Genomic DNA, 13,069 nt, shown 5'->3' with positions numbered 1-13,069 from the left:
GAATGTAAACAGACTGAGATTTATAGAGAGACAGAAAGACAATTCTTTTATTTTTCTTTAAAAATCCTTGAGTGAAGAGAACTGAGAATTTTTGTATAAAAAGGGCCTTGGGATTGTTGGGTGAGTGTGAGGACCAGGCAGGGATAACAGCATTGGAGGGGTTGGTGGGGAAGAAATGGGGGGTTGGGGGCCTGGAAGAGGAGAGTGGAGGGTGGGCACAGAGCAGGTGGAGGGGGAGCCATGTCCTGCGGGGAGGAGCACAGGGCAGCAAGTAACTCAGCCACTCAGTCATCCCATTCATCATCTTCATCTTCATCGCCAGCCTGGTCCTCCCCTTCGTCTGGAGGGAAAGAGAAAGATAAGATGCCCTGGGAGGTTGGTGGGGGGCTTCATAGGGCCTGGGAGGTGAGGACTGGACCCTGGGGTTCTGAGGTCTCATGCTAGAGGAGGGCAAGTTAGAGTTTCCATTTGGGACAAGAAAGGGATTATAGTTGGGGTCTGAGTTCTAGTTGGAGTTGAAGTTTATGCTGTCAAAAATGTGGTTAGTCGAGATATTGTCAAACAAAGGGTTAATGTTAACCTATTTATCACATAATAGGGTGAATTTAAATAATATTAGCAAAGGTGTGATAATATATTATTGCTTCCTGTCTGGTTAACGCTAATATTTTTGACACATAATGGGGTTAATGACAATAACATCAAAATTAGCTGGGCGTAGTGGCGTGCCTGTAGTCCCAGCTACTCGGGAGGCTGAGGCAGGAGAATCGCTTGAACCCAGGAGGCAGAGTCTGCAGTTAGCCAAGATCGCGCCACTGCACTCCAGCCTGGGTGACAGAGCAAGACTCCGTCTCAAAAGAAAAAAAAAATCATTGTCGAAAGATGAAGTTCCTATAGTAGGTTGATACTAATATTTGCATCATATAATGGATTAGTGACAGTATTGCTGACAGATTAAGAGAGTAATAGTAACATTATTATAAAAAGATTAGGTTAACAGCCAGGCCTGGTGGCTCATGCCTGTAATCCCAGCACTCTGGGAGGCTGAGGCGGGGCAGATCGCTTGAGCCCTGGAGTTGCAGAGCAGCCTGGGCAACATGAGAGTAGTGAGAGCTTGGTAGTGAGAGCTCATCACTACCAAAAAAACACCAAAAATTAGCCAGGTATGGTGGCACACGCCTGTAGTCCCAGCTACTTTGGGAGCTGAGGCGGGAGGATCGCTTGAGCCTGGGAGGTTGAGGCTGCAGTGAGCCATGATTGCACCACTGTACTCCAGCCTGGGACACAGAGCGAGACCCTGTTTCAAAAAATTTTTTTAAAAGATTAGATTAGGTTATGTCATAATGAGTTAATGTAAATCTGTTAATACATGGAATTAAAATTAATATTGTCAACAATAGTGTTCTTCATAATATTGTCATCACATAATGGGTTAATTTTTTTTTTTTTGAGATAGGATCTCTGTCACCCAGGCTGGAGTGCAGTGGCACAATCATGGATCACTGCTGCCTTGACCTCCCAGGGTCAAGCAATCCTCCCACCTCAGCCTCCCAAGTAGCTGGGACCACAGGCACACACCACTATGCTTGACTACTTTTTTTTGAATTTAGTTTTTATGGAAACGAGGTCTCACTATATTGCCCAGGCTGGCCTCGAACTCCTGGGCTCAAGTGATCCTCCTGCCTTAGCCTCCCAAAGTTCCTGGATTATAGGCATGAGCCACCGCGCCCGGCCAGCTGATGTTAATAGTACTGAACATGTGGGAATGACATTAATATTGTGGACACACCCTGGCATTAATGTTAATATTACTGTCAAAGTTGGAGTTAATTATATTATTGTCACATAATGACTTAATGTTAACATTGTCAAAAAGGAGGCTGACACAAGATTCATGTTAATGCTGTCAAACAGATGGGGCTGATGTCACTATTGGTGGTGACTGCTGGGATTGTTTTGAGGCCAGTGCTAGCCCTGGGAGCCAGGTTTGAGGCCCCGGCAGGATCAGCTCACCGGAGGAGTGGATGGCTCTGCTTCTCTTCTGCATCACGTGCATCAGGGCCCCCACCAGTCCCTCTGAGCTCTGAGGTGGTGGCTGCAGCGCTGAGCTCTCTGGGGCCCCAGGGGTCTGCAGCAGGCAGGGATCAGCACAGAGGGCTTAGGGCCTGGGAAAGGAGCATTTCTCCCCGCCCCTCCATCAATATTTTCTCTCCCACACACTCCAGTCCCCTTCAAGGCTTCCCACCAACCTTTCAACCCTATCACTGAATCCCTAAGGCCTGGCACTCTCCTCAGTCCTGGCCTCAGCCCCCCAGTATCCTGACTTAGACGGGACACCCCAGAGTCCTAGACCCCCAATCCTCCATCCTGCCTGTCCTCACCTTGTTCAGCTGAATTCCCTGCCGGATTTGATCCAAAAGTGCTCCCCGACCCCCACCAGGGGCCAGGCCCCCGGCAGGCACCAGAGCAGGAGGGAGTGGGGGAGGGGCTGGTCCATTCCCGGAGCTGGGCGGCGGTGGCGGTGGTGGCGGTGGTGGTGGCATGGGTGGCCCACCAGCTCCAGGGGGTGGAGGGGGCAGTGGTCCAGAACGTCCAGTAGCTGGAGGGGGTGGTGGTGGAGGGCCCCCTCGGCCTGGGGGTGGGGGTCCCCGGGGTGTTGGTGGGGGTGGGGCAACCCCCAAAGGTACAGGGGGCAGTGGACCAGAACGACCCTTGTTACCCCCCACAATAGGGGGCCGGGGGAGCTGGTTCCCTCCTCGAGATGGCGGTGGGGGCGGCGGAAGTGGCTCTGTGGAGGGGGTATAACACATAGCTGTAACTCTCATTGATTTCTTCTGAGCCTCAGTTTTGCTCATTTGTAAAATGGGTACCCCCACTGACCAACTCCTGACTGAAGCAGTATAGGTGCTCCCATAAGGACTGAGTGACTTAGTGCGTATCTTAGCTATGAGCTGCTAGGGCTAGAGAAGGGAGCGTATGGAAGCAGGGGCTCACCCTGGCGCCTCATCTCCTGCCGCACAGCCTCCAGCCCACCCTGGTCCTCAATGAAGTCGTAGATAAGTTTAGAGGTCTCGGCGTCGGTGAGCTGGGCCTCGCTGATTCCTGCCCTGGAGAACAGACTCCGCAGATCCGGGTCGAGGTTGTTCACCTGCCCAGGAGGAAAAAGGCCAGGGGCAGGAGTAGAGGAATAAGGCGAGGAGACAAGCAACATGGATTGTCGTTGGGTCCATCCCAGCAAGGGATCTGAGAGGGGTGTGGGAAGGGCACGGTCTGGGGGTGGGGTCTCAGCAGTGGTCTTTGGAAGGGTGGGTGGAAGTTTAGTGGAGTCCAAGAGACTCTGAAGTTACTCACGTCAAATCCATTCTGGGGGTCCCACCCCACGTGGCTGACATGCCTGGGAGAGGTGAAGAGACTCCAGTGAATCCTCACTGCCCTTCCTTCCCTCCCTTCATAGTGAAACCCTCTTGCCCTCTCCTGCCCAAAGAGACTCTGAGGGGCCAGAATTAATGAATGAGACTGAATGAGTGAATGAGTATAGGCAGGAGTTATGGAATTAGAAGGGCTCCATAGTTTGTGGTGCTGATCCATCCACCCATCCCTCTTTCCCCATCTATTCACCCATGCATTTGTCCACCTATTCATTCACATTCATCTGTTGGACTACTGATCTGTCCATACATCTGTCTCTGCAACTACCTGCGCACATATGTCTGTTCACCCATTTGTCCACCAGTCTGTCCTCACACACACTTGTCCATCCACCCATCCACCTACCCATGTGCCCACCTTTCCATCTATCCATCCACTCATTTTTCTACCCATGCAACCACACACTTCTGTTCACTTATCCATTGAACTGTCCATTCATCCACGTATCTGTCCACCTGTCCATCCCCATCCACCTTGTCTGTGAGCCAATCAGCCTGCATATCAATCTGTCCACACACCTATCCACTCACCCATCTATCTATCCACGCACCTCCCATCAACCCATCCACCCATAAACTCGTCCATCCAACCACTTATCCATTCATTCTTCAGCCCATTCATTCATCCATTCATTTATCCATCCATCCACCCATCCACTCACCCACCTACCCACCAGCTCTTCTCATCCATCATCTACCTCATCTATCTATCCATTCATTCACCTGCCCACCCACCTGCTCTCCTAACAGCCCACCCAGAGTGGGCCCAGGGTGAGGCAAGTAAGGTGCCTAGGGTGCAAAATTTAAGTGAGTCACTCTCAGAGTCAGGAATTACAGTTGCATGCCTCTGAGAGTGAGTGCCTCCTTAAATTTTGTACCCTTGGTGCCTTATTTACCTCTCCCTAGACCCAGCCCTGCACCTACCTATCCAACCACCCATTTACCCACTCAGCCACCCAGCCATCTGCCCATCTGCCCATCCTTCCATTCACTCAGCTGTCCACTTGTTCATGTGCCCCTCCGCCCCCAGGAATCTGTGGGTCCACTGAGGAGTGGCTCTCACTTGAATCCGCTGGGTGCACCAATATCAGCTTTGCTGATCTTCTTCTTCCCTGAGCGTTTCTTATCAGCTGGGCTAGGTCCAGGTGCTGGGAGCCCACGGTATCGTGAACTCGTGATGTCAGGGTTCTGGATGTCCACTGTCGCCAGCCCCAGGGAGAGCGGACCCACTGGAGGGCCTGTGGGGAAAATAGGGTGGTTGGCTCATTGACCCACTTACCAACCAACCAAAGCACAGGGGCAAGAAATGGAAGCCTTGAGGGAAATCTGTGTGTGTGTTGGATGGTCATGGAGGTAGTGGGTGAAGGGTTCAAGTAGGGTCTATGGAGAAGTGGGTGGATCCCACAAACCATTCATACATTCACTGATTCATTCATGTTTTCATTCCCTCATGCTTTATCATTCACTGGCTCATTGACTAATGAATTTGTTAAAATATTCATTTACTCATTTATTCATTCAATCATGCTTTCTTCACTGACTGAAACTTGTCATTTAGTCGTTTATTCACTGTTCATTCATTCACTCATTGATTAATTTACTCAGTCATCCATCTACCTTTTCATTCATTTATCCACATACCCATTCACCTATGCATCTATCTACTTAGACTTTCATCCTCCCATCAATTCATCCCTCCACTCAGCCATCTACCGCCAATCCATCCACCCATCCATCAGTCCACACATCCATGCACCCGCTCGTCCATCCACATACCTATCAATCTACCCATCCATTCACCCACTTACGCACCCATCCAACTCCTCATTCCTCCATCCACTCTTACCCATCCATCCAGAGACACAGGGAAGAATCAGCACGCACCTCCTTGGTCTCCACCTGGATGCGGGGGCAGGGGTGGGAGCCCTCCTCTTCTCTCTGGGAAGATGGAATGTGTAGAGAGCTATCACAGCCCTGCCACAGGTTCCTGGGCTAGCCCCTTATTACCCCTACTTGCACTAGAGGACTCACCTTCATTGGCTGGTGTTGGTGGTGGGGGTAGCTGGCGTCTGTCTGTGGATAGATGGATTGGGAGCCAGGACCATGAGAGGGGACTTTTCTAGTTCCCCACGCTTGCACTCACCTCTGCCCAACTTCCTTTCCTCCCCTGTGGCCTCCTCACCTCCACTTTGCCTCTGATTCCTTTTTTGTATCTTCTCCTGCACGAGGGCCCGGAAGGCCTGGGCCTCGTCCTCGTCTGCAAAGTTCAGCCCTGCTTGGCAGTCCTGCACATACCTTGGGGTCAGCCGCCTCCCAGGTCCCCCGCAACTTTCCCATCTCCTCTCCACACCCCAAGTGAGGCCCGAGGGCTGGTTGATCACTTACATCTCCAGCGAAGGTGTGGAAGAAGGGGGTGGGGGTGGAGTAGACAAGCTGTGAGTACAGCTCCTGTTCCCAGAGCAGCCGACCAGCCTGGAGAGGTGTAGGGTGGGAGGCACAATGGCACTGAGGCACGCCGGGGGTGGCAGGCTTTTGTTAGCTGGGCAAGGAGCAGGGTGTCTGGATTTGGGGGCCTCATAGTCTGGTTTGGAGATTTTCAGCTCAGCACCAGAGAGTTGGGGTCTAAGGGTGTGGATTGTGGGGTATAGTCTGGGAGCCATACACTTTTGTGAGAGGTTTGGATTTGGGGTTTGGGGCCCTAGATCTGGGACTTGGGGGCTTGAATTTCATAATTTAGGACTCTAGTCTTAGGAAGTTGAGGCTCATTCACAGATTCAATCCATGCCCTCCCCCACCACCCCAGCCCCAATTCATGACAAGTAGGATTCTAGTATTTGGGGGTTGGAGTTGAGATTTGAAGTTCAGACACATAGACTTGGGAGTTTCGCGGGGAGTCCAGCTAAAGTAAGTGCAATTTGGGGTTTGTGGAGAGAGTTATGGTTTAGGAGTTTCGTGGATATTTGATAGCCTTGGGATCTGGAAGTTATGCTGGGTCCATCTTTATGGGTTTAAAAGGATGAATTTGGGGCTTAAACCTAGAAAGTTCAGGTCAGGGGATTGTGGAAAAGACTTTTTGCGTAAGAACTACCTCGGTATTTGAGTGTTCAGGAATTTTAATATGGGAATTCTGGGGTCTGTGCTGTGGATTTAGAAGGACAGATTTGGAGTTCAAGGATCAATGGAATATTCAACTTTGGGGTTTGTTGAACAGATTTATGACTTAGGAGCTTGGCAAACATCTGGGGTTCAGGAGTTTTGATGAGAGATTCCTGGGATGCAAAATGTTGAGTTTAGAATAGATTTGAGGTTCAGGTACAAATACAGTGCTCATTTATTGGAATTTGTGGAAAAGATTAGGCTTAGGCAGCAGACTAATACTGGGGGCTTTAGAGATCTTGATACGGAGACTGGGGCCAGTCATTGCAGACTTAGAAAGGCAAGTCAGAGTTTGCCATCTGGATGAGTCTTTGGTTCTGGGGCTCAGGGATTCACTGATCAGGTCTGAGGTCTTGAAGCTATGGACACATATGGACACAGATCTGGGTTTGCGGGTTGAGAACTGGCTTGCAAGTCCAGTTGGGGGTGGGGGGGTCACCTGAAGGCCGTAAAGGCGGATGAAGTAGGACTTCTGGGGGTTATCCTTCACGAAGCACACAGCCCCACAATGCTCCTTGGTCCAGTGCTCAGCTCCAGGGGGCAGCGCCAGGTACAGCTGAACAACTGCAGTGGCCAGCGTCTGGGAGAGGAAAGCAGGGGTCAGTGGAGTCTGGTCAGGGGTAGCCACAAGGTCTTGGAGCCAGACCTGGTCCTTCCTGCCTCATGACAGTCATGGGCCCAAAGGAAGAGCTGCAGCCAGAGGGAAGGCAAGTAGACATTGAGATCTTCCTGGGAAGGGTGGATGATGACGGGAGATTCTAGGAGAGGAGATGATGGAGAGGGAAAGGAGGAGCGGGAGGAGGGGAAGAGAGAGAAGGAGGAGAGGAAGAGGAAGAAACGGTGGGGACGGGGCGGGGGCAGGAGATCCCCAGCTCACCAAGCATTTTCGTCCAAGCATCTCAAAGAGTCGCTGGTTCTCGTGGTCCTGGAGGAGGGTGGAGGGTATGTTCTGCTGAACCGTTGGTGCTCCTCGGCCCCCGGGCCTTCCTCCCATTGGGCCCCCACTCATGGTGCTTTCTGCCCTTGTCTTCTCTGGCGAGGCTCTGGGTGCAGGGTAAGAAAAGGAACTTCCGCAATGAGCAGCAAGGGAACAGGAAATGCAAAAAACCACAAGGGACAAGGGAAACAAGTCCTCCAGGGGCCCCTTGGTGGGCCTGGCCTCCTCGTTAGGCTGAGCTTGGGCCCTCCGCCATCAGATTGGAACCCTCCTCCACTTGACTGCTTAGACCCACCTTTTGGATCAGCTTGGGTCCTCCTCCCACTTTCTTACTCTCTGGGGCCCATCTCCTTCTGACTGGCTCAGACCCTCCTCCCTCTGGCTGGCAGCGAGAGCTTAGCCATCGGCAGCACATCTGTGTGCAGGGCTCCCTGTGGCAAGGAGTAGTCATGGGCCTGGGTGGCCTCCTTCCTAAAGCACCTAGGTAGCCTGAGGCTGAGGCCCGAGGTCCCTAGTCCTGAAGGGTTACTACAGTAAAACTTTTCCTTTTGGCTGGGGACAATAGCTCACACCTGTAATCCCAGCACTTTGGGAGGCCGAGATGAGTGGATCACTTGAGGTCAGGAGTTCAAGACGAGCCTGGGCAACATGGCAAAACCCCATTTCCACTAAAAAATACAAAAATTAGCCAGGCATGGTGGCACACACCTGTAGTCCTAGCTGCTCAGGAGGCTGAGGCAGGAGAATCGCTTGAACCCAGGAGGCGGAGGTTGCAGTGAGCTGAGACTGCACCACTGCACTCCAGCCTGGATGATGACAGAGCAAGACCCTTGTCTCAAAAACAGCAACAACAACAACACAACAAAAACCCTTTTCCTTTTAATTACAGAGCGAGCCCCTGTGATCCACGCCTATCCTGAGTGCTTAGACACTGCCAATGACGCATATGCCTCTGGTCCACTTCCCCATCCCTTACCCTTGCCTCCCCGCAGCTCCCAAATTACTTTCTGCTTGTCATACTTTTTTTTTTCTTTCTTTTTTTGAGATGGAGTCTCACTCTGTCGCCAGGCTGGAGTGCAGTGGCACGATCTCGGCTCACTGCAACCTTTGCCTCCCGGGTTCAAGTGACTCTCCTGCCTCAGCCTCCCAAGTAGCTGGGACTACAGGCACACGCCACCACGCCCAGCTAATTTTTTTGTATTTTTAGTAGAGACAGGGTTTCACCATGTTGGCCAGGATGGTCTCGATTTCTCGACCTCGTGATCCACCTGCCTCGGCCTCCCAAAGTATTAGAATTACAGGCTTGAGCCACCGTGCCCAGCCCATCCCTTTTTTAAAGAAAGGAACTTTATATCATATATGAATGCCTGAACAACATCTTGTTTAGTTTTCATTGCACTTGAAGTTTGTAAAAGCACATAATCTTCAAAGGCTTACTTTCTCCCCACTGGACATCCTAGTTTTATCTTAACACTCACATAGCACTTAACGTGTGTGCCAGTCACTGTTCTGACCCCTTTGCCCGGAGTGCGAGCCAGGCAGGCCAGGTGTGAGTGCATGGTCTCGTCCCTCCACGCCTTCACTCTTGGCTGTTGCTGTGATTCCTGTTTGCCTATAGCGGTAGCTGTTCATTTATTTCCACTGCCATACAGCATTCCATGGTGTGCATGTGCAGCCTGGGTGTCCATATTCTCCTGTAACAGCCCTTTGGGCTGTTTCTGGTTCTTGCTGTTGGGAGCAACACTGCAGTGTTCACTCCCGCACACATCTCCTGGTCCACATAGGCACGCAGACTCTCAGACGGGAATCTGAGGGCTGTAGGGTTTGCATGTCTCTAACTTCTCCAGATGATGCCAGACTATTTCCACAAGTGAATGCTAGCTCAGTCCCCGGCCTCCCCAGGCCTCAGTTTCCCCATGTATGAGGTAGGCCATTTGGAGACTTGAAGCTCTCAGATACAGGAACAGCAGTTTGGGGGAGCTGAGCAGGTCTGGGGTGTGACTGACATTCCCAGGTACCTGAAGGAGGAACGGCACATCTCCAGTTGGGACCTGCAGTCCTTCCTGGAAACTTCCATGGCTTCCCACACGTGCAGGTTCAAAGCCTCTCTCCTGAACCTAGGTTCAGACCCCCTTCTGCAGTGGCAGTTCCAACCTCCCTCCCGTGTCCCCACTCACAGCTAAGCTTCGGGCCTGGAGCACCTCCAACCTGCTGATCAGGGCAAGCCCCGATGTGGCCTTCAAGGCCATTGCACGTGTTCATTGTGACACTGCTCACTGAGCAGTCAGTGTGTGCTAGGCGTATCTCCAGCATTTGGACAGATGACACTAAATGGGTATTGAAGCATTGAATGAAGGTTCAGTAATGATATCCAATTTGATTCAGTGGTTCCAGAGGTTTTTCTAAGTGCTTTCCATTTATTAACTCATTTCACATTCACAGATGACCCCACAAAGTAAGCACTACTGGCCGGGTGCGGTGGCTTACGCCTGTAATCCCAGCACTTTGGGAGGCCGAGGCAGCCAGATCACGAGGTCAGGAGTTCGAGACCAGCCTGACCAACATGATGAAACCCCGTCTCTACTAAAAATACAAAAATTACCCTGGTGTGGTGGTGCACACCTGTAATCCCAGCTACTCAGGAGGCTGAGGCAGGAGAATCACTTGAACCTGGGAGGCGGAGGTTGCAGTGAGCCGAGATCGTGCCATTGCACTTCAGCCTGGGTGACAAGAGCAAGACTCCATCTCAAAAAAAAAAACAAAAAACGTAAGCACTACTGTTACCCCATTGTACTGACTGGGAAGCTGAGGCCCAGAGGAGCTTGGGTGCCTTGCCCGAGGTCACACAGCTTGTGAGTGGTGGAGCTGAGGAAAATTATGAGAGAAATTGTTGTTCCCAAGCTGTGAGGTGCCACATGGAGGCTAAGATAAAATTCTTCTGCTCCTTTGTGTCTTTTGTTCTCCACCTTTCTACTTCTTTCTCAGCCTCCAGAACTGTCCCCTTGAATAGGGGATGCTAAGCCTCTGATATATTTGCTGGTTGTTGGTGTTGTTGTTGTTGTTTTTAATGTGAAAGCAAGTTTATTAAGAAAGTAAAGGAATAAAGAATGGCTACTCCATAGGCAGAGCAGCAGCTTGGGCTGCTGGACTAAGGATACTTACAGTTATTTCTTAATTATATGCTAAACAAGGGGTGGATTATTCATGAGTTTTCCAGGAAAGGGGTGGGCAATTCCAGGAACTGAAGGTTCCTCCCCTTTTTAGACCATGTGGGGTGACTTCTTGACGTTGCCATGGCACTGTCATGGCGCTGGTGGGAGTGTCTCTTAGCATGCTAGTGCATCATAATTAGTGTATAATGAGCAGTTAGGAAGACCAGAGGTTACTTTCATTGCTGTCTTGGTTTTGGTGGCTTTTAGCCAGCTTCTTTACTGCAACCTGTTTTATCAGCAAGATCTTTGTGACCTGTATCTTGTGCTGACCTCCTATCTCATCCTGTGACTTAGAATGCCTAACCTCCTGGGAGTAGCCCAGGAGCAGCCCAGTAGGTCTCAGCCTTATTTTACCCAGCCCCTATTCAAGATAGAATCACTCTGGTTCAAACGCCTCTGACATATTTGCCCTTCCCTTTTACAAGGAAACCCTTAATCCTAACGGTTTAGAGGGAGGAAGATTCATCTTCTGTAACTTCTTCAGGCGGAATAGGGGCGATGATATTCCTGCCTATTAGGGTCTCTTGTATTCAGGGTAGAAGGGAGCTCAGTCATAACTGAGCCACTCATAACTGAGCTCCAACAAAAGGTGTTGTCCATCCCTCTTGTTTCTTCTGAGGAGCCGTCACAGGTCACTGATTGGTTCACAGGAATAAGCAGGGTCAGTCCAAAGTTGGCCAATCAGTGCTGCAGTCTTTTTCCTTTGGGTCGAGGGTCTCCTCAGTATCATCCTTTCGTGGTTCACCAGGAAGATGTTACCGGAAAGGGGTCCTGATCCAGACCCAAGAGAGGGTTTCTGGATCTCACACAAGAAAGAATTCGGAGGCAAGTCCATAGAATAAAGTGAAAGCAAATGTATTAAGAAAGTAAAGGAATAAAAAATGACTACTCCATAGGCAGAGCAGCTGCTGGTTGTTTTATTTAACTCTTTATTTATTTTTGAGACAAAGTCTCACTCTGCTGCCTAGGCTGAAGTGCAGTGGTGCAATCACGGCTCAATACAGCCTCGACCTCCTGGGCTCAAGGGATCCTCCTGCCTTAGCCTCTCAAGTAGCTGGGACTACAGGTGTGCACCACCATGCCTCGCTAATTATCATATTTTTTGTAGCGATGGGGTCTCACTATGTTGCCCAGCCTGGTCTGAATCTCCTGGGCTCAAGCAGTCTGCCCTCCTCCACCTCCCAAAGTGCTGGGATTACAGGTGTGAGCCACAACAGCCTTGCTGGTTGTGCTGGTTGTTTTATAAATTAACATTTAAAGGTGGATATTTCGTTACCAAGGTATGAGAATGAATTTTTTAAAGTTGTATATTTCCTGTTCTTATTTCTAAGTAGCAGACAAGTGTAAAATGTATATTTTTCTCTAAAAAACAAAACAAAACAAAAAAACCTGAAGCAGGCTGGGCGTGGTGGCTCACCCCTGTAATCCAGCACTTTGGGAGGCCAAGACAGGTGGATCGCTTGAGCCCAGGAGTTTGAGACCAGCCTGGGCAACATAGCAAAACCCCATCTCTACAAAAAGTTTTTTAAAAATTAGCTGGGTGTGGTGGCATATGCCTGTAGTCGGGGAGGCTGAGGCGGGATGATTGCTTGAGCCTAGGAAATCGAGGCTGCAGTGAGCTGTGATTGCCTCAGTGCACTCTAGCCTGGGCAACAGAACAAGATGTCGGCTCTTGAAAAAAAAAAAAAGAAAGAAAGAAAAACTTAAAGCACATTTTTGTTATTTTAGTCCCTAATAGAATGAGTTTTCCCATTATAGACTATAGTGATTTACTAATCATTTTAGTATCACTTTTCATATTCATATTTTTTGATTACTCCATTGACTGGCATCAATAATTTGGAGCTGGTTTATTACGTTTATATGTATCCACAAACTCTTTTTAAAAAAAATTTAAATTTTTTTCACTCCGTTCTTCTAGTCTGATGTTCTCATCAACTCTTGCTGTTCTGCACTGGATGCCAGTACTTGGTGAGGTGATGACCTCAAAGATAATTTGCTTTCCTGGGCCTTCAAATAGACTCAAAAACAAAAACAGGAACTTTAATCCAGCTTTTCTGGTTGCTCTCAGCAGGAGAGTTGGTCTAATGCAAGCCAGTTCACACAGCTGGAAGCAGAAGTGTTAATTTACTTCACAGTAATACAGCAAACACCAGGAACCCCCAAGAACCAGGATGGACCCCATCACCTTCCCCTCCAACCCCTAGGGGCACCAGATGAATCACCTCCTGTTTATATCTTGTTCTTATTTTGCTTCTTGTTGGGAAGATATTGACTACAAGGTCCTGATCACCACACCCCAAGCCCAGAGTAGGTAATAAGACATGGGGGTGTCT

The 13,069-nt window shown here is 49.9% G+C and overlaps 1 protein-coding gene across 1 annotated transcript; it reads right to left on the bottom strand.

The window, feature by feature from the left end:
- Positions 1–6: 6 nt before the first annotated feature.
- Positions 7–8,115, bottom strand: WAS (WASP actin nucleation promoting factor). The gene is made up of 13 exons (XM_003807218.6): positions 8,094–8,115; positions 7,462–7,627; positions 7,024–7,164; positions 5,814–5,900; positions 5,611–5,713; positions 5,460–5,501; positions 5,313–5,366; positions 4,492–4,666; positions 3,352–3,394; positions 2,995–3,148; positions 2,382–2,788; positions 2,014–2,128; positions 7–340 (listed from the first exon to the last, which is right to left on the bottom strand). Exons 2-13 carry the CDS (start codon positions 7,591–7,593, stop codon positions 285–287), a joined length of 1,509 nt encoding a protein of 502 aa, XP_003807266.1. The 5' UTR covers positions 7,594–7,627; positions 8,094–8,115; the 3' UTR covers positions 7–284.
- Between the last annotated feature and the right edge of the window lie 4,954 nt (positions 8,116–13,069).

The sequence above is a fragment of the Pan paniscus genome, chromosome X (genome assembly GCF_029289425.2).
Source record: "Pan paniscus chromosome X, NHGRI_mPanPan1-v2.0_pri, whole genome shotgun sequence".
Lineage (NCBI taxonomy): Eukaryota > Metazoa > Chordata > Mammalia > Primates > Hominidae > Pan > Pan paniscus.
The sequence above is the reverse complement of the archived record's forward strand: the minus strand, read 5'-3'. Positions and strand labels throughout refer to the sequence as shown.

What these genes read in the sequence shown, in the direction of transcription:
- WAS (XM_003807218.6), bottom strand. Translation starts at nt 7,593, where the DNA reads ATGAGTGGGGGCCCAATGGGAGGAAGGCCCGGGGGCCGAGGAGCACCA. An exon ending in TCCACACCTTCGCTGGAGAT is followed by an intron (nt 5,714 to 5,813) that starts GTAAGTGATCAA and finishes AGGTATGTGCAG; the next exon opens with GACTGCCAAGCAGGGCTGAA. An exon ending in AGGGAATTCAGCTGAACAAG is followed by an intron (nt 2,129 to 2,381) that starts GTGAGGACAGGC and finishes TGCCTGCTGCAG; the next exon opens with ACCCCTGGGGCCCCAGAGAG.